Source organism: Ochotona princeps, chromosome 27, assembly GCF_030435755.1.
Source record: "Ochotona princeps isolate mOchPri1 chromosome 27, mOchPri1.hap1, whole genome shotgun sequence".
NCBI classification, from domain to species: Eukaryota; Metazoa; Chordata; class Mammalia; order Lagomorpha; family Ochotonidae; genus Ochotona; species Ochotona princeps.
In genome coordinates, this window is record NC_080858.1 from 1,607,870 (window position 1) to 1,628,967 (window position 21,098).

At 46.8% G+C, this 21,098-nt stretch overlaps 1 protein-coding gene across 2 annotated transcripts in view; it reads left to right on the forward strand.

Annotated features, from left to right (window-relative positions):
* The window catches only part of LOC101530942 (chromatin remodeling regulator CECR2), a 96,332-nt gene that overhangs the window by 66,212 nt on the left and 9,022 nt on the right, over positions 1-21,098 (forward strand). For both annotated transcript variants that reach the window (XM_058656130.1, XM_058656131.1), the window contains exons 3-12: positions 4,553-4,736; positions 5,571-5,710; positions 6,265-6,369; positions 8,873-8,922; positions 9,157-9,326; positions 17,894-18,047; positions 19,296-19,425; positions 19,966-20,003; positions 20,089-20,180; positions 20,329-20,455. In XM_058656130.1, coding sequence (XP_058512113.1) covers positions 4,553-4,736; positions 5,571-5,710; positions 6,265-6,369; positions 8,873-8,922; positions 9,157-9,326; positions 17,894-18,047; positions 19,296-19,425; positions 19,966-20,003; positions 20,089-20,180; positions 20,329-20,455 — 1,190 coding nt within the window. The remainder of the gene's footprint in view (positions 1-4,552; positions 4,737-5,570; positions 5,711-6,264; positions 6,370-8,872; positions 8,923-9,156; positions 9,327-17,893; positions 18,048-19,295; positions 19,426-19,965; positions 20,004-20,088; positions 20,181-20,328; positions 20,456-21,098) is intronic.

Here is a 21,098-nt window from a genome sequence, read left to right on the forward strand (position 1 = left end):
ATGGCGTGGGAGAAGTGGAGGATGGCCCAGGCGTTTGCGGCCCTGCCACCCCTGTGAGATTCGAGCTGTGTGATTGTGAACAGTGTTTATGAAGCTCATGGGTTTTGGTGGAACACGAGCCCAGCGCTATGAACAAGCATCTGGGGAGTGGGCCAGCAAGATAGCACATCACTCTCTCTGGCCCTCTCTTTTTTCTCCCTTCCCTCTTGGCCTCCCTCTCCATATTTCCCTTCCTCTCAAACAGTTTAAGAACCTTTTTGGAAAGCACTTTGGAATTTATCAAACAATAAAGAAAAGTAGCCCTGGTTGTTGTTGAAACTAATTGTTTTGATTTTTTTTTTTTTTGTTACCATATTTCCATGGTGTGGTATTTTAAATAATGAAAAGATGTTTATATCCTTTGCAACCCTTAAGGACTCCTAAGGAGGTGTGTTGGGCAGCTTTTTACCTTCTGGAAGCCTTTTCATTTCAGATTAATCATGGGTTTCAGGGTTTCACCTTCTTTGTTTTCTGCTGTTAAGAAGCAAGAGATGAGGACCTGAATTATAACTTCTTAACAGAGGACCTTAAGAAAATCTTGAGCAAAAGTGGTTTAGTTGAATCTGAGCTGGGTAATGGCACTGTTAGAAAAGAACCCCGAGCATGTGGTACCCGGAGAAGCGCTCCTCAGGATCCTAGCGTTTCCTGTGCTGCTCTGCCTCCTGCTGGAGTAACAAGCCTGCACGGCAAGGGTCGCCTGTCACATGGAGCACCCTTCAGTTTAGCAAAGTCGCCACTCTGAAATGCTCCCCATAGCACAGATTCAATGTTACAGTTTTCTACAGGTAAAACAAACCTTTTTGTCTGGAGAACTTTATATTTAAAAAAAACCTTGTCTGCGTGGTAGACAAGGGGACCTATTACCAAGGTGTTCTAAAATTTTATTTACATCTGGTCCAGGCGCAGTAGACTAGTGGCTAAAATCCTCACCTTGCAGGCACCAAGATCCCATATGGCCACGGGTTTGTATCCCAGCGACGCCGCTTCCCATCCAGCTGCCTGCTTGTGGTCTGGGAAAGCAGTTGAGGATGCCCAAAAGCCTAAAGCCTTGGGACCCTGCACCCGCACAGGAGACCCGAAAGGGGCTCCTGGCTCCTAGCTTCAGATTGGCTCAGCTGCAGCCATTGCAGCCACTTTAGGAGTGAATCTGGGAAGGAAGATCTTCCTCGCTGTCTCTTCTCTCTGTTTATCTGACTTCGCAATCAAAATGTTAAAATATATTTATGGAATTGCCATTTAGATTCTTGCCAGAAAATTATTTAGCTGCCATCTAGCTGTGTTCAATGTTTTCTATAGAAAAACTTTCTTCGGGAGCCTGCATGGTGGTGCTGTGGGTCACGCTGCCTGCAATGCCCATATCCCACATGGGCCCCTTTGAAGTCCCAGCCGCTCTACTTCCTTTCTAGCTTCATGCTAATGACCTGGGAAAGGCAACGTAAGTTGACCCAAGTACTTTGGCCCCCACTCCCACAGGGAAGACTGCAAAGAGGTTCCTGCCCCAGCCCCAGCCATTGTAACTCTGCTTTTCAAATAAGCAAATGGGCAGTGCACAGACTCAGCTGGCTAGCATGCTAATCATCCGCCTTTGGCACCAGCTGCCCTGCTTCCAGTCCTGAGCCCTGCTAATGGCCTGGGAAGGCTATAGAAAATGGCCTAGGCCTTGTACTCCACAGCCCATATGAGAGAATTTTGAAGCTCCTGGCTCCCAGTTCACTTGCTCTGTCTCTGTAACTCTTTAAGTTAAATAATAGATCATTTTCATTTTAATAGTATGTAGTAGCTAAGAGGGTTGTGTGCCCATCTGGATCTCTGATTGGGGAATCGAGGGTTGGGGGAAGGTGAGTGGGACAAATTTTTCCTTCCTCTTTCTCCTGTTTTCTGCAAGGAAGGAAGGGGAGACGGCACTCCCTGCTGTCCTCAGGGTAGGGACAGCCACATGATGACACCTTAGAGACCCTGCTGTGGAGGAGAGGTACCGAGTGCTTTGGTAGTTCTGAGATGACATGGGCTTTGTTGCACCAGAGTAAGAAAGTCTTCTCCAAGGTCTGTTAGCTCACCAGGTCCACCTCAGAAACATGTCGCAAAGCGTGGTCAGGAGAATTGACCAATCTGTTCTGCTTCCCAACCTCAGACAAGGCAGTTGACGTCCCCTGCTGCTCTGGGTGAGCTGGCTGTCCTGTCCCCCATGTGCATTTGGACCTATAATCCACTACACAGACATCACAACCTGAGAAGACCCAGTCCCAATACATGGACTCTAAGCTCAGACAGTATGTTTTGTGATTTTCATGTGGTCAGAGTTTGAGTCCAAGAATCTAGCTGGGGAGTCCCCCAAGAAACCTTGTCAGGGTTGACGTCAGACTTGTCTTTTGTGCATACCAGCCAGTCGGATTCAGTTTGTCACTTGCACCAGTCAGCGTATTCAAGTGGGTGCAGGTGTCTGGTCAGTTCCAATTCAGCCCCATACCTCATGCGAAGTGACAGGTGCTACCGACCAGGCCAGCCAGCCTACCAGAGGCCCTTACCTACTGCTGGTCTTTACGGAGAACCCATCTGGCTCTTGTGCACACCCATGAGTGCTACAGCTTAGCTCAGCCAACTAGCCCCCAGACCTGGTTTCCATGTATATGCCAACAAGTGCTGCTATCTTGACCAGCCTTGCCCTCCCCCAGCCCTAGCTCTCATGCCTACCAACAGAAGCTGCAGCCCAAAATCATGCCCCTTCCCAAGCCCCAGATCTCACTCCTGCTAATGGGTACAGCCTGACATGACTTATATTCATTCCCAGCACTTTCCAATAGGTCCAGCAGCCTGTTTCCACCTGGCCCGCAGGGATTGAGAAAAATCTGTTGCCTTGACCAGACCAGTCTACCCCAGTCCCAGCTCTCATGCTTACCAATGGAATCAGCAGCCCAGCACCGAAGTCCCTGAAGTTCCCCTACCAGGCCTGTTCCTAGCCCCCAGATCTTGCGCATGCTGACAGATGCTGCGACACAGTCTGAGATGGCCTACCTCCAGTATCAGCACTCATCAGCGGGTGCTACACAGCCTAGCTGAACCCAGTCCAACCCAGCTCTCACTGGTGGGTGCAGCAGTCTAGCCCAGGCTGGTCCAACCCCAGCCTTCTTGTGAACTGGCAGGTGCTGTGATCTAACCCAGCCTGGCCTGCATCCCATCCTGGCTTTTGGTCATGCCAACATGTGCTGTGGATTGGCCCAGTTGGTCTAGCCTGCTTCCAGCTCCAGCCCTTGCACTCACCAGTAGGGAAGTTCCCCAAGTTCCCCTACCAGGCCCACGTCCAGACCTAGATCTCACACATGCTGGCTACTGCCACAGCCCTACTTACATGTTCTGCCCTTGCTGCTGGGCTGTGCATGTGCCCCTGGCTGCTGCAGTCCCACAGAGGCCAGCCCACAAGTCCCCTGTAGAATCTGCCTGTAGATCTGAATCTCACATTCAGGTGGGCGCCCCAGCCTGACATGGCCTACCCCTTGCTCTGAAACTTGCAGGTGTTTGCTCTGGTCTAGCCCAGCCAGGCATAGTCCCCAGTCTGAGCTTTTGCACGTGTCAGCAGGTGGTGGATGACACTATTTAGGCCAGACCAGCTCTTCCACATGTGCAGGTGCCTCTGCCAGACCCAGGCTTGGTGGCCTGTTTTCCCCCTCTACCTCAGTCTGCTTGAGCTCTCTCACCTGCCTTAGAGTACAGTGGCCCATTCCTGAAAGCCGCAGTGTAATACTGCCTTGGTACGAGGAAACTTGGATCGTTGCCTACAACTGGGGGATAAATAAATAGATCTTTAAAAATAAACAAATAAATAGGTGATGTTGCTGTCATGTAGTAGGTTAAGCCTCCCTCCTGCAGTGCCAGCTTTGCATATGGCCACTGATTTGGGTCCCAGCTGCCTCATTTCCTGTTCAGCTCCCTGCTGATAGCCTAGGAAAGTAGTGAAAGGTGGCCCAAGTCTTTGGGACCCTGCACCCATGTGGGTGAGTGGGAAAAGGCTCCTGGCTCCTGGCTCCTGAGGAGTGAACCACTGGATAGAAGATATCGCTGTCATTCGTTTCCTCTGTTAAGTTAACCTATCAAACAAAAACAATTATCTAAATAAATATTTCCGATTGGAAAACTATCTTCAGAATTTAAAATACAGTGTGTTCTGTAACATGCTCCAATATTTATGTGTAATAACATATAAAGTTAAGCCTGCCAATTAGAATAGTTACTTGTAGATAAGTTCTCTCTTTTTATGAGCCTGCCCATCTATACGAATGGCGTAACCTCTGCGAAGGGAAAGGATATTGTGTCAGACCGTGTTATTTTGTGGGTTGAAGCAAAGACGATGTATTCCAACGTGTGCTTTGATGGCGTTTGGCACAGCCTCCAGGATGGCTGTCCTTGTGTGCTTTCTGTTCAGCCTTTGCCACTGTCCAAACACTAGTTCTGTTTCCCCTATTCCCATTTGCTGCTTTTCATTAATGAGCTTTTGTGGCGGGGGGTGCCGTTGGGTTAGGCCTCAGACGTTCCACAGCTACCTGGAGGACATCATCAACTACCGCTGGGAGCTGGAGGAAGGGAAGCCCAATCCTCTGCGTGAAGCCAGTTTCCAGGAGCTGCCCCTCCGCACGCGCGTGGAGATCCTGCACCGCCTCTGCGACTATCGGCTTGATGCGGACGACGTCTTCGACCTGCTCAAGGTGTGTGCGCCCACAGCGCGTGCTCTGCAGCAGTGAGCCCACATTCAGACACTGAGAGGAGCCAGAGCTGAGCTGCTGTCACTGTCCCCTGGACTCTGCCCGACCGTGACATTGTGTACAGCACTGTGACCGCTGCAGCAAAGGGAGTCCATGACCTACAATATATACGAAAGCATATATTATCTATATTATTGAGATAGCAAAGACTGAGTCATCTCTTTGTGCCCCTTTCATCAGCCAAAACGAGAAAAACTAAGCCACTGATTTTTTTTTTTTTGTAAATTTTCCTAGGATTTGAGTGTAATTAAAATATTTATTGAAATCTGCCAGTGACTTGAAACTATGTACTTGTGAGGTTGTCGTATATGCACACACATTCCAAAGAAAGCGTGTCAAGAGGAAGGTTGAGGTGTCTCTTCCCACTTCCTTTCTTCTGAAAAGTACTTACGGCTCAGATATGGCCTTCACTCGTGGGGACGTCAGATTGTAACCTTTGTCAAACATCAGTGATTAAATGTATTGGTGATTTCTCAGTTCAGCTTCCTATAGGGACACGTTACGAAAATCATTGGGTGAGTAAGTGTGAGAACTTAGCAAGTCTTCACCAAGATTCCTTTTTTTTTTTTTTGTACACTGAGAGCAAGAGTGGGAATTGGAAACTTACGAAAATTTTTCATATTGTGCTTTTCAGAAGAAGGTACCCTCGTTTTCATGTGTTTTATTTGAAAATTACATACAGTGCTTTGCTTTTTCTGAATATGAGTGTTGAATCTTCATTTTAGATTTTTATTTTGTTCCTTGTTTCCCCAACCCCCCGTTTTCCTTCTGTCCTAGGGTTTGGACGCGGATAGTCTTCGCGTGGAACCGTTGGGTGAAGACAACTCCGGGGCACTCTATTGGTATTTTTACGGAACACGGATGTACAAAGAGGATCCAGTGCATGGGAAACCTAACGGAGAACCCTCTCTGAGCAGGTGATTTCTGAATCTCTGCACTGCTGTAGCTACTGTATAAAAAATACATCCGAATTTTATTTTTTTTCTAATGGAGAAATTGACTGTACTTGCACACCTTTACAGAGATAGCAAGGAGTTTTAAAAGGTCTCATCCTGTAATCTCTGCTACTAAGATAGTGGAAAATGAAGTCTTTTCAATATGAAATTCTTGACAGGAGGTTCCAAAAGGGTACAGCAGGTGTTTTCTCAGTACAGTCGTAGCACTATAACGGTTTCCATCATCTATGAAAAACGTCCTTTCCTAGTCGAATAAACAATCCGCTCTGTGAACTTTGTGGTCCAGCAGAGGGCTCTAAATGCTGGTAGAAATTTGAAGTTTACTGATTAAGTGCTTTCTCAATAAGGAAGAGGCCTCATTTCTGAAGCTTCAGAGTGACAAAAAGCCACTGTGCCCTTTTCTGTGTGACTACCGCGTTGAATCCTTTTAGATAGCCTCCCAGCCAGAACTAATAATGTAATCGGTTATTTAAGATTCAAATGTAACGTTTTTATTTAGTAATACTGTTTCTTAGGGAAGTTGAAGGTCATAAGAATGTCTCAAATGTCCCTGGCAAAACTGGAAAAAGAAGAGGAAGACCCCCCAAACGGAAGAAACCGCAAGAGGAAATTGCAGTGAGGTAAAGCCTCCTCTTGTTAGTCTTCGGGCCTCAGACCTCATGCTGGAAGGGACTTGTCCTTGGTCCTCGACTTCCGTTTGTGCTTGTTGTAGGACATGAGTCTCACATCCTGGAAACCTGAATTGGATCCTCATTAAAATTCTGACTGGGATCTGTCCGCATGACCTCTAATAATTTACATACCCTCAGGAAATATGGTTTTCTTTCTGACATTCATTGAATGAGCATTCAGGTGGCGAGGACAGTGTGTGGGATGTAAGAAGGTGTCAGGGTTTAGTGTTCCAGTGGAAAGCTTCCCCTTGTGATGCTGCTGCCAGACGTGGCATCACTCACTCAAGTCCCAGCTGCTTTCCTTCTGATCCAGCTCCGTGCTGAAGCAGTGGAAACAGCCCAGGTACTGAGACCCCTGCTCCCCTCATGGGAGACCTGGATGGAAACCTGCGCTGGATGGAGACCTGGATGGTCCTGCCTGGACCATCCCTGGATGGTGCTCATGGTTAAGGAATGAAGCAATGAGTGGAATACCTTGCTCGGTCTCTAAATGAACCTTTTTATTTATTTTTTATTATTATTTTATTTTGACAGTCTTTACATAGTTGATTAGGGCAAAAAGGGTCAAGGGCTTTGGGAAACTGTGCAAAACCATTGTTTCCACATCATTTTATTTATTTATTTTTTTCTTCCTAGAACTGGGGTTAGGGGAGAAATAAAAGGAGAAGCCCCACCCAGCCTCCCACCCACCCCAGGTCCCCGACATGGGACATGCTCTGAGGGTCCTGCTCAAGTAGTTTTGATAGTCCAGCAGTTCCGAAATGCTTCAATTTTGCCATTCAAAGCATGATGAAATCTCTCCTGAATCCACTGGCTGACACAGTCTACCTTGGGGCTGGGGTAGATATGGAACCTGCACATGGAGCTCTGCACAGGCAGAGTTACAGAGAAGGAGGAACTTAGACAGAGATCTCCTATCACTGGTTGATTCGCCAAACGGCTATGACCCCTGGAGGTGGTGCAATCCAAAGCCAGGAGCCTCTTCTGGGTCTCCCAAGTTAATGCAGGGGCCCAAACACGTAGGCCATCCTCTGTTGCTTTCATCCTATATTTTAGGTCATTGAACCACGTGAATCTTGGTGAGAATTTTTAGATTCTACCCTGTGTAAATATGCAAAGAAATTAAGTTTTCATTGGAAAGACCAAATAACAGACCCAGAGATAGGTACAAAATATCACATGCCATTTCTGTTTTCCCTATCAAATAATCTCTTTGGGGGTTTTATTTTCAGAAAAATGTTTAGTATCTCAATTTTTCCAGGCAATTCCAATAGTTAAAGAACCTGTGTTACGAATAGAGACATTTTGACAAGCACATATGGACTTGTGCCACCCTCTACTAGTGGCATTGTACCATTAGAGCAGTGTGTCTGAGATGACTTAAGTATTTTAAAATAAAAATTAAAAGAATACAGTTTAAAGTATTTGAAACACACTTGTCAAATAGTATTCCCATTTTTTAGGAAGGTTAGTTAACTCCCAGTATCAGCCAGTACACCTTGCAGATTTTCTCAGCCCTGGTACAACGAAGCCTTCAATGTCTAAGAACTATTAAAACCACTCAGGTTGTACCCTCAGAACATTCTGCTACACTTTGGGATCTGTAAGGTGTCATCAAATGATCGTCCTTTATCCCCAGCTGCTGATGTAGTTCAACAGCAAGCAGCAGCCCCCTCACCTCCCTCCCAACGGAAACAGGAAAAAAGAACTGAACTGAAACATTTGTCCCACCCGCCTGAACCCTGATCAGAGGCCTGCATGGGCATGCATCCCTTTTGACCATAACAATATTAGAAATACATACGTACATACATGGGTAGCCTAGCGGCTAAAGTCCTTGCATTGAACACGCCATGATCCCATATGGGCGCCGGTTCTAATCCCGGCAGCTCCACTTCCCATCCAGCTCCCTGCTTGTGGCCTGGGAAAGCAGTTGAGGACGACCCAAAGCCCTGGGACCCTGCACTTGCGTGGGAGACCTGGAGAAAGTTCCTGGCTCCTGGCTTCAGATCGGTGCAACACCAGCCATTGTGGTCACTTGGGGGAGTGACTCATTGGATGAACGATCTTCCTCTCTCTCTCTCCTCTTCTCTGTACATCTGACTTTTCAATGCAAGTAAACAAATCTTAAAAAGCAAAAGAATAACACCATCTTCAGTGTAGCTCTGCATCAGACATGAGGACATTGAAATTCTTAATACTTCCTTTTTTGTAGGACTTAACAGCTTAGCACTCAACTTGGTAAAATTGGTTTGCTATGCACTGATGTTGCCGTAATATTGAGCACCTGTGTGTCAGTATTTTCCCGTCTTGCAACATGCTGACAGCCCAGTGTCTTCGCGTTCCTAAACTCATGCCCTTGAAACATACACAGAACTTTCTGCAGGAGGCATGGAACAGTTTTGGAAATAGAATTGTTTTTAATTGGTCCCTTCTTTTTCTTGTGTTTCAGCGAAAAAAAGGAAGAAAATTCCTTGGCATCTGAGCCCCAGGCACGACATGGTAATGATCTTCGCTGGAGCTTAGCAAGGGTGGTTCAGTGATGAGAGGGCTTCAGAAAGTGTGCATTCTCTTTTACTGAACTCTTCTGTCTGCCTGTGTGTCCCTTTGCACCTGCGCTTTACCCACTGTCTGGACAGGGTAGGATTAGGGCTAGGTGTTTCACTAGCGCCCTTTCAGTTGGCCACAGTGTGATGGACTCCCAAGCTGCACTGAATCCATCTCTTTGATTTGCAGGGTCTCAAGGACCAGGCCAAGGTACCTGGTGGCTCCTGTGCCAAACAGAACAAGAATGGAGACAGGTCACTGAGAGTTTTCGAGAGAGGACCTCCCTTCGAGAACGGCAGCTCTATAAGCTCCTCAGTGAAGACTTTCTGCCTGAGATTTGCAACATGATTGCCCAGAAGGTATACAGACACTGAGGAGTATTCATCCTTTCCTCCTTGGCGAATGTCATGCAGCATTGTGTATTATTCGTTAGAACTGTTGAATTCACTGCGCCTTCTTGGAAGTAGTACAGACTTTCTGGTACTCTGAACCAGGAGTATTAATATGGAATCTTGTGTCAACCACTTTCCCTCACTGGGGTTCTGTAACATTCTCGACCTTCCAGGGAGGCCTCAGTGCCCACCACCCAACAAGCCTTTACATTTCTCGGTGTTCCCTCATGGGAAGGTTGTGGCATGGAGAATTAAGCTTCGGGTAATACTGCCCGGTAAGAAGCAGATGATGACCGCAGTTCTGGGCGTCTGGCGTCAGCCTGCCCCAGCCCTGGCTAGTGCAGGCACTGGGGAGTGAACTAGCAGGTGGACGTGCACATTCCTTCTCTCATTCACACACAGTCTTAGCAGGCCAGCAATTATAGGGATGCGTTGCCACAAAAGGGTCATCACTTGCTACATAATTAGGTTGATTCACAGATAAAAGTTTCCTTTTGAAAACTTTTATTTCTCTCTTGCTATTGTTTGCTTAGTTGATAAGGATGTAGGCCCATGGGGACCAACAAATAGGGTGGGGAGGATTAAGGTATAGGGGCTGTTGGGTGGGACACATGCTTTCAATTTTCCTTCCATGTTTTCCTCTGTAGGGAAGGGAGGGTGAGGAAGAGGGAAGGAGCCATTCAAGCTGCCAGACTCCATCAGTACTCCAAGATAGGGGTTGTCCATTTGATGTCACCTTAGAAATCCTGATGTGGAGGACAGCGTTCCATTGGTATTGCTTGAGTGGTTTTTGAAAGTTCCAAGACGCTGTTGGTTTTGCTACTCCAAGGTTGAGAAAATCCTTCCGACGTCCATTGGCTGGCAGTTCACCCTAGTGCATCTATTCATCCAGATACTTGCTGCCCAGACTTGGCCAGGAGAGTTCGTCCAACCTGTTCTGCTCCCTGTCTTCTTGCATGGCACCTAATGTCCTCTGTAAGCCCAAATGAGCCGTCCACCATGTCCCCTTTAGGCACCTGGGGATCAGCAATTGAGGAAGCCTAGTCATGTCACATGCATTCCAAGATTAGACCACAAATCCAGTAATTCTTAACTGTGGCTGGAGTTTTGAGTCCTAGCTCAGCCATCCGCAAAACCCAGCTCACACATAGGCCAAAGGTTATTGCAGCCCTGCCAGGGTCTGTTGTAGCCCAGTCTGCCCTCCAACTCCAGCTCTCATGCTCACCGCTGGAAGCAGTGGCCCCTCCACCCACGTTTGTCCCTGGCCTGGGGTCTTGCGTGTGCTGTGGGTGCTATGGCCCAGACTGGCATGTCCCATCTCACCTTGGCATTCATCAGCAAGTGCTGCAGCCTAGCCTGGCCAGCCCCCAGTCCCAGGCCTAATGTGAACTGGCAGGTGTTGCATCCTGGCCTGGCCTGACCTGCATATTATCCTGACTCTTGCACCTGCCAGTTGGTGTTGCAGACTGGTCCAACCCAGCCCACCTCCAGACCTGACCTGTATGTATGCCAGCAGGTACTGAAGCCCAGCCTAGGCTCGACTGCACTCAGCCAGGGAGAAGCCCACAAACCCTGATTCGCTTGCATCCCTGTTAATGTCAAAGCACAGCCTAACATGGCCCTCCCTAGCCCTAGCTTTTCTGTTTACCAGTGTCCAATGGCAGTACCAGCTTGGGTGTCTTTTACGTGAGCGGATAAGTGATCTGCCCAAGAAAGGTGCTCCAGTTTCCCTCCTCCAAACCACCCTGTCTCAGCCCCCGCGCTTACCTGCAAGTGCAATGGCCTGGTCCCCCAAGAGTCATTGCTCATCTGTACTCTTCTCTCATTGGTCCTTCCTCCCATCTATCCCTATACCCCATTCTCTGAATAATCCACAGCCCCCATGCCTGCAAGCACACAGGTCCCCAAACCCTGTCTGCCCTGGTGTCTGCCAATATCTGTGTTTTCCCCTCTACGCACCCTCGTCTTAGAAAAGGCAACTATTCTGGCACACTGCAGGAGTCACAAAAATTTGGCATTAACCAGACCCAGAATGCCCACCAGATATTAACTGCTTTTCTCCTAGCGGTGTAACACTTGCCTGGATACGAGAACAGCTATGTATCTCCCTACAGCTAGGGGAAAACTTCCTAAACTTTACAGGCATGGGGAATAAACAGGGGCCAGCATCTCTTACAAGCACCACTTCTATTCCTGGGTGCTTCTGATTTTGCTTCCTACGATTGTGCCTGGGAAGATAGTAAGAAGATGGCCCAACTGCTTTGCCCCTTGCCACCCACATGGGCGACCAGGGTGGCATCTCGGGCTCCCAGCTTTGGCCTGCCCCAATCCCTGCAATTTGAGGTCCAGTGGTGAAAGATGTTTTTCTCTCCCTCTGGTCTGAGATATCTTTCTGCTTTTTTAAAGTTCATTTATTTATTTGTTCTGAATGATTTGTTTAGTTTGCTTGAAGATCTGAATTACAGAGAGAGGGAGAGACAGAAAGAGATATCTTTCATCCACTGGTTCATTCCCCAAATGGCTGCAATGGCCAGGTCTGGGTAGTCCACAGTTCGGAGCTAGAAATTTCTTCCTGGTCTCCAATGTGGGTGCAGGGGCCTAAGCACTTGGTACAACCTCCACTGCTTTCCCAGGATATTGAATCAGAAACAGAGCAACTGGGGCACAAATTGGTGTCCATATGGGATGCCAGCACCACAGGCTGAGGCTTAAAGTACTATTGTGCAATGAATGCATTGAAAGTGTTAGAGGTGGTATCTGTTACCTTAACAGCTATAGTATGCTTCCAGTTGACTTTTATAAACTCGGTGAAACTAAGGCAAACTTTACATGATGGTACTAGTGTGTTGGAGCAGTGACATGACTGCCCTACCATAGATCTTCATGAAGTCAGCATATTGGAAGCAGTCCAAATGATCCTTATTTAGTATATGAATGATTTCTTCATGTCTGTGGAGTTTTGTCAGCTCCTGGTGATCTTCCGTATTTAGCATTCAGCATTTGAGTAATATGCTGTTCTAGTTGCATCTTCACATGCGTATTTGTGCCATTGTACTTTTTATTATAATTAAGCATATAAATGCCATGAAACCAATAAAACATGGCAATAAAATCTTACCCAGATAGATTATATTCTTGGCGTGTGGTGGAAGAAAATGCTTCCGTAGTCAGAGGAGAAGTTGTCATCGCATCTTTGTTTTTAGGAAGACTTTGTCCACCTCATGGCAGATGATTGAGGAACAGCAAGTTGCTTCCCGCCATAGCAATAGATGGCTGCTATTAGAAATACTGGAGAAGTAGATTTCAACGTTGTTTTCTGCATAAAATGTCAGTATTGAGGTCAGGCTGCAAAAGAGGGGATGAATTTAAAAAAAAAAAAAAAACAAAAAAAAACAGGCAGTCCTGACATGGTACCCTAGCTGCCAAAGTCCTCGCCTTGAACACACCAGGATCCCATAAGGGTGCCAATTCTTTCTTTTTTTTTTTTTTTTGTAAGATTTATTTTTGTTACAAAGTCAGATATACAGAGAGGAGAGACAGAGAGGAAGATCTTCCATCCGATGATTCACTCCCCAAGTGAGCCGCAATGGCCCATGCTGCACCGATCCGAAGCCGGTAACTTGGAACCTCTTCCGGGTCTCCCACGCGGGTGCAGGGTCCCAAGGCTTTGGGCCGTCCTCGACTGCTTTCCCAGGCCACAAGCAGGGAGCTGGATGGGAAGTGGAGCTGCCGGGATTAGAACTGGCGCCCATATGGGATCCCGCGCGTTCAAGGGGAGGACTTTAGCTGCTAGGCCATGCCGCCGGGCCCAAGATTTATTTATTTTTATTGCTAAGTCAGATATACAGAGAGGAGGAGAGACAGAAAGGAAGAACATCCGTTCAATGATTCATTCCCCAAGTGAGCGCAATGGCCGGTGCTGCACCAATCCAAAGCCAGGATCCAGGAACCTCCTCCGGTATCCCACATGGGTGCAGGGGCCCAAGGCTTTGGGCCGTGCTTGACTGCTTTCCCAGGCCACAAGCAGGGAGCTGGACGGGAAGCGGGGCTGCCGGGATTAGAACCGGTACCCATATGGGTTCTCGGCACGCTCAGGCAAGGAGTTTATCCACTAGGGCACTGTGCCGGGGCCTCTGTCCTCTTTCTATTGTCCAATCAGGAGTACATACTAATCTGAATCCCACCGAAAGGCTCTGCATTGATCTACAAATAGCATAATAACACTGACATTTCTTGTTTGATTCTAAGGTTGGGGGTCGGGGTGTGGATGTGTACCTGGAAAGCGTGCAGGCAGGGTTTCTGGCATCTGCTTACCACCTGGGAATCCAGTGTTATGCCTCAGAAAGTCTTTTAATTGTTATTCCTGGGGAAGATATTAGTGACAGGATATTGCAGGTGAACTCAGGGTTAGGACTCAGTGGTTGTTTCTGCTGGGAAACAGGTTGTTTCTGGCAAGCTGCTTAGGGAGGTCAGGGTTTTTTCTATTTTATTTGTTATATAAATATGTAAGCATATATATTCATACATAGTTGATCGGGATGGGAAGGAGCAAGGGCCAGGGCCAGTCATTGTCAACCCAGAGTCCCCAAAGTGCAGCATCTTCTGAGGGTTCTGCTTACGTGGGTTGAAAATTTCTAAAAATGCAGTCGATCTCGCTCATCCGAGGATGAGGAAATTCTCCCAACCTCAGTTGGCTGACATGGGGTTCATTTTAGATTGTCCATTTGCCCAAGCGCTTGCTTTGATTGCTTGGCTGAAGTAGTTGTCCAGTTTGTTCTACCCTCCATTGTTTGCCATGGCACCAGATGTCCTCTGCAGGCCCCAGTGGGCTGTCCGACTGGGTATGCCGTCCCCTGCTCCGTCTTTTCCACTGAGGAGACCCAGTTGTGACACATGACTCTGGACTTGAGCTCTCAGGTTCCCGCACAGCCTACCTGTGCCATCCCCCAGGCCTCTTGCAAGCCTCTCCCCACCCCACCGCACATACGAGGAATGAACCATTTAGTATCTACTTTCCCTTTCCCACAGCTCTCATGGTTCCAATTATCCATCAATGAAAAGTAACCTCATGGCATCTTATCGGAGAACCTCACCGGATGTGCTCTCCCAGCCCCGCCCCCTAGTGTCCCCCCCCACCCCCCACCCCGCACACCTACCAGTTACCTGTGATAATCTCAGTCCCAGGGACCCACCCGCAGCCCCTCCCAACCATTTCCCCACACACCTTCCAGGCCCACCTGGGTACTATAAAGTGAGCCTTCATGTGTGCCCTTTTCTTCCCCCTTGCCCTGGCTTTCCCCCATCTTCCATCTTACCCCCTTTCCTGCCCTGGCAGCCCCCATCCTGCCACCATGGCAGGAGAGATTTCCCATCTGGTTCCCTGCCTGCCCCCTCTTCCCACACATACTCACTTTCCTACCCTGCTGGAATGAAGAACCTCCCAACACCTCGTTGCATCTGGTATTTCGGCTCGAGTAAACTCATGAAAAGAGGGCTTGGCTGCCCGTAAGAACTTAACTGCATTTCAAACTAACACCCAAGCCCTCCTGAGTGCACTTGCAGCCCATGGGCTTTACCCAGCGCCATTGGCACCTCTGGCCACCCAACCTGAGCCGCTCCTGACACGCTCTGCGGCAAACCTTCCTGACTGCCACCACGCAGGGCGGACAAAGGATCCAGGCCCGCCTGGCAGGGGTGCACTCTGAATAGAACCAGTCAGCATTGGCCATGGTGCCAGCCAGTCATGACTTTCCCGAAGTGTAGTGCTCAGACCAGAGATTCTGAGAACTTCTAACATTTCCTAACTTGTGTTTCCTATTAGCATCTCATTAAAACCCTCCCTTGATTCTAGCAGACCTCTTGTTTTATTCCATGAAGCACTTAAATATTAAACCTTGTCCCATTTACTGCCGACCAAGAAAGGCGAGCTTGTTTTAAACTTGTTTTTTTTAACTGTACTGATTGCTTGGTGGTTAAACACTTTCCTGAGCTGTCTTCAGGTAGTAAGTCTTGAACTTTAAAGTGGCACTATCTTGAGATGCCATGATACTGACAATTAGTACCAAGATTTTCCATTGGACCCAGCATGTATAATTTTCTTCAGATGTGTGTTATATCATGACGTAAGAGGAAAGGCTATTGGAGCTGATTCAGAGTGGAAAGCTACGTGGTGGTGTCTTCAGGTAACAGCAGTGCTGAGTTGCTGGTAATTCTGGAGAAAGAAGTTTTCACAGACTTCAGTGAAGCATTAAGTTTATTTTTCAAGATGTTGTAAATTCAAGTTTAATTATGAATTATTAATTATTAATTATTTTTACATTGTATGGTGCTACTCGTGACATGTACAGGAGAAATCTAGAAAAAGGGCAGATTGGTTGCCTGGGCCAGGGGGAGAAGAACAGGGAATTGCGCCTTCATGTGTGTGGTTTTTTTTTTTGAGGGTATCAGGGTGTGTGAATTTAATATGGTTGGTAGTTTCATAGTAGTTATGAGTAATAAGTACCACTAAATGTATATTTTAAATGGTTTATTTTTATGTGAATTTCACCTCAGAAAAGAGACAGTACAAGGATAATCTTTACATATTTACAGTGACACAACCTTTATATATATATATATATACATATGTAAGATTTATTACTTTCTGTGTGAAAGGCAGGAATTATAGAAAGGAAGAAAGGAAAGAGAGAGGGGTCTTGGTGTACTCTCCTGCTGGTGTACTCTCCAAATGGCGGCAGGCAGGACCAGTTTGATGCCAAGAGTCAGGAGCTGACTCAGAAAGCGTGCTGTGGGGCCAGCTGTGATAATGCAGTGGCTAAAGCCTCGCCTTGCAAGCACCAGGAACGCATATGGGCGCTGCCCGTGTCCTGGCTGCTGCACTTCCTTCCAGCTCCCTGCTTATGGCCCAAAGCCCTGGGACCCTGCACCCACCTGGGAGATCCAGAAAAAGCTCCTGGCTTCGGATCAGCTCAGCTCATCTCAGCTCCAGTTTTTGAGGCCACTTTGCAAGTGAACCAGCAGACTGAAGATCTTTCTCTCTCAGGCTTTCTGTAGATCTGTTTTTCCAATAAAAATTTAAAACCTTTTTTAAAAAGTTTTACAGGAAAATCACCCTGTATTTACATCTGCTCTTTGTGGGAGAGTAACAGAACACACACGTTATAAATTAGGAGTAGGAGGAATAATCATTTTAAATGCTGTTTTTCTAATTTGCTTTTAAAAACAACCAACCAAACAGGTTTTCCATCTGCTGGTTCAGTTCTTGTATGCCTGCCATAAGCAGGGCTGAGCCAGCCTACAGCCAGGTCTTCCGCCTAGCTAGCAAAGGCTAGTATATTTGGGCCTTGACCTCCTGACCCGTAGGGCCCGTGTGAGCTGGGATCTGGGTAGGAAGCAGAGCAGCCGCCCCATCCCAAGTGCTGCAAGGCTAGCCTTAGTCCTCTCCACCATGATTCTGTGTATTGGCTCCCTGCAACCTACAGGTTGCGGGAATTAAAACCGGTGCGTTTATAAGAGCTGGCTTTCAGAGCCAGCATTGTGCCATAGAAGGTGAGACCACTACTGCCAGTGCTGCCATCTCAAACGGGCACCGGAGCAGGTAACCCAGCAACGTGAGAGTGTCCAAGTGCTTGGACCCCTGCCACCCATGTGGGAGACCCGGAAGAAGCTCCTGACTCGTGCCTGGCTCTACCCTGGCTGTAAGAGCCACTTGGGAAGTGAACCAGCGGATGGAGCGAAGACCTGCTTGTCCTCTTTCTGTAACTCTTTCAAATAAATACATTTTTTTTTAAGGTTCTTTCATATCAGGACAGAAGTTAAGGAAAGAAATTTAAAGAAGCACTTGAGTGTCCTGAACTAGGAAATGTTTCCGTAAAAGTTTGTTTTTGTCTTATGATTTACTTACTTATTTGTTCAGAGTATCTTTGATCCTCAAACTATATGTCATCAATTTCTAAATTAAAGAGAATGATTTTTCTGAATTACCTCAATTACTGTTCTGTCCAACATATTATCTGCAAGGTTATTTCCTAAAGACTTGCTGTTGTGACCCAAATGTGTCATGCTGTAAATAAATCTCCATCGTGTAGTGGTTGGTTTATTGCTTATCTCATTTCTAAGAGTCACAGAGATGTTATTCATTCACTCTCTAAATTCGCTCCCCAGATGACTGCATCAGCCAGGGTGAGGCCAGGCAGAGGCCAGGAGTTTGACCCGGTCTCCCATGTGGCAGAGTTGGGCTATCCTCCCCTGCCTCTCCCAGGCCATTAGCTGGATTGAAAGTGGAACAGCCAGGCCAGGGTGGCTTTACCTGATAGTCCAACATGCGCACCTCTCCACTGTTTTCATATTGGTATTCTTGCTTAACATAAATATTTATTTTATGTTACATCTGTATTTGTGTTATTCATGTGTGTATTTATAAATTTTCCAGCTTATGTTGCCTGTCCAATACAGGTAGATATGAATATTAACCCAGAGCAAAGAATTAGTGTTACATTGTCGCGTCCTGGCTTAACATTCCTGGTTTCTCCCAGGAGACCCCTGTGCTTACCAGACTAGAAAAACAGAAGCGCAGGGAGGAGGAGGAAGAGCGCCAGATCCTTCTAGCAGTGCAGAAGAAGGAACAAGAACAAATGTTGAAAGAAGAAAGGAAGCGGGAGTTGGAGGAAAAGGTCAAGGCAGTGGAAGGTAGGTGGGCCTTGGTGCTGTCTGGAGCCAGATCCCAGTCGGGCTGGGGCCCTTCCTCACCCGGGCTGCTCTGGCATCGTGCTCAACCCCACGGGCAGAGAGAGTAAGACGTAGCTCTGCCGAGGGACAGCCGCTGTCTCGATGTTTTCTTAAGGTTCAGGTAATATTTATAAGCTGCTAGACTGTGTGACGATAGCTGATTGGCGTGACTGGCTGTAAGCCAAGGTTTGTTTTCTCTGCTAGGCGAGTGTGTTGAACCCTTTTAAACTTCTTTAATCGGATGGCATCGTATTTGGATTTGACTTTTTTGAATGCACTCTTTCAGTGCAAAGTTCAAGTAAATCTTGGCCATGTGCCCTTCCAGTCCTAAATTGTACTTTCTGCTGCTTGAGAGAATTAATCTTCGTACCTAAATAATTTCTTCATTCATTCACGAGTGCTCAGTGCTCAGAATCGGATCTAATCTGTCATTAAACACAAGGTGTATTGTGAAAGCCTGCCTGCACAGGTTCTGTTTTCTCTAGATACTAACTGGTTTTTATCTTTGTGTATGTTTTGAATGGAATATCTTTTTCAGATGGTTTATTATTGGGGACACGATGGACATTTTAATTTTTTCAGCCGGCTAATCATTTTTGAACACCAGTTTTGTGTGAGGCTATATAATTACATCTGTGGTAATGAACTAAATAATTTATTCTGTCATGGCTTTTACATTTTGATTGTGAGATGATTGAGTTATGTACAAATAATTTTATGAATAATGGTAAGAGTTAAAGAAAAAGCAGGAATACAGATAAGACCATAATATTGAACTGATATTTTAAATAACATTTTCATAAAGGATTTCTCTGGGGCTCCGGTGCAATGGCTCAGTGACTGGGTCCCTTGCCTTACAAGCGCCAGAATCCCATGTGGGCTCTGGTTCATGTACTCGCTGCCTCACTTCCCATCCATCTCCCTACTTATGGCCTGAGAAAGCGACCTGGGATGACTCAAAGGCTTGGGACCCTGTGCCCACATGGGAGACCCGGAAGAAGCTCCTTGATGCTGGCTTTGGATTGGCTCAGCTCTGGCTGTTGGCAGCCACTTGGGGAGTGAACCAGTGGGCAGAAGATCTTTCTCTCTGTAGACCTGCTTTTCCAGAAACGTTTTCTCTGAGTATGTGAGTGTGCGGGGAAGGTGGTTGTAGTCAGCGGAGCAGATGAAGAGGCTCACTTGTCCCGTGGCATTTTGTGTCGACTGTAGATCGAGCCAAGAGGAGAAAGCTCAGGGAAGAAAGGGCATGGCTTCTGGCTCAAGGGAAGGAGCTCCCCCCGGAACTTTCCCATTTGGATCCCAACTCGCCCACGAGGGAGGAGAAAAAGACCAAGGACCTGTGAGTATTAAGTGACTTCCACGGTAGCAACCGATAATGTGCTGCAACACCTCATGGCAGGTAATAGTGTCACCCTTTCAAATTGAGAAGACAGAAGCTGTCCGAGGCAGCTGTGAGCTCTTCCCACATAGACAGCGGGCCCTCCCTCCTCCTCCCCATCCTTGCTTTAGGTATGTTGTAGATAGGCCTATGCAAGGGTCTTTTTCTCTCTTTTCTCCAGCTCTTTAATACAAATGTTACATATTTCCTGTGAAGTTGCCAGGCACTGTGTATGTACCTACTACTGAAAATCAAGGCATGAATGTTTAGTATTCATGAGAGCAAAATCTAGTTGAGCATTACGCTATAAAAAAGTTCTAGATCATCTAGTCTTACCGTTTATAGATGAAGAAAAATACGTTCTCATCCTTGATTCACTTTGCTGTTGTTCTCATGGGTGTTACTAGTTTTAGAGGCTGAGCTGAAGCCAATCACACTGTTTGAGATCTCGGTCTAAAAGGAGAAAGTACTCCGTATTCATTTCTCGCTTTGTGATTACAGCTTTGAGTTGGACGATGATTTCACTGCTATGTATAAAGGTTAGTTTACATCTTCAGCTGTTTGTTCCTGACAGATACATTCCCGTGTGAAAGTGTTCACTAAATTGTCTTATTTGGCTCTTAGTTGTAGACGTGGTCAAGGCTCACAAGGATTCCTGGCCCTTTTTGGAACCTGTGGATGAATCTTATGCTCCTAATTATTATCAGATTATTAAGGTAGAGGCTATCTTTGACATTCTACTTAATATAGATTGTCTTTTTTTTTGAGTTTTGGTGTTTGGTTTTTGTTTTGTTTTGTTTTGTTTTGTTTTGTTTCACTGGGTCCAGCATATTTTAATGAAAAACTTCACGTGTCCTCTCTTAGGTTCCCATGGATATTTCAAGTATGGAAAAGAAATTGAATGGAGGTTTATACTGTACCAAGGAGGAGTTCGTAAATGATATGAAGACAATGTTTAGGAACTGTCGGAAGTATAACGGGGAAAGCAGTGGTAAGTCGAGAAGAATTGGTGCTAGATACATGTCTGTTGAACACCATGAGGAGGAATCAAATACTATCTGTCTCCATCTTCTCTTGAAGACTCTCATGAAGGGCCAGCGTGATAGTGTAACGGTTAAAGTCCTCACCGGGATCCCATATGGGCGCCGGTTCTAATCCCGGCAGCTCCACTTCCCATCCAGCTCCCTGCTTGTGGCCTGGGAAAGCAGTCAAGGATGGCCCAAAGCCTTGGGCCCCTGCACCCGCGTGGGAGACCTGGAATCGGCTCCTGGCTTCGGATTGGCTCAGCTCTGGCCGTTGCGCCCACTTGGGGAGTGAATCATCGAACAGATGATCTTCCTCTGTCTCTTCTACTCTCTGTATATCTGCCTTTCCAATAAAAATAAATAAATCTTTAAAAAAAAAAAACCCTCTAATGAAACATAGAAGTATTAGAAGCCGTGGGATGTCTTATCATTGTCACCATGTGTGGCCGGGACACTTGTTCCCACAGGATGTAAGAAGAGCCCAGCTCCAGGCCAACTGGCCTCAGGTTCTTTCTCATCCTAGAAGTCTGTCTGGGTCTGGCTTGGGTGGCTTAGGAGGGAACCTGGATGGAGCTGGTGGGAAGCACCCCAAGTAGTCATCATAGTATT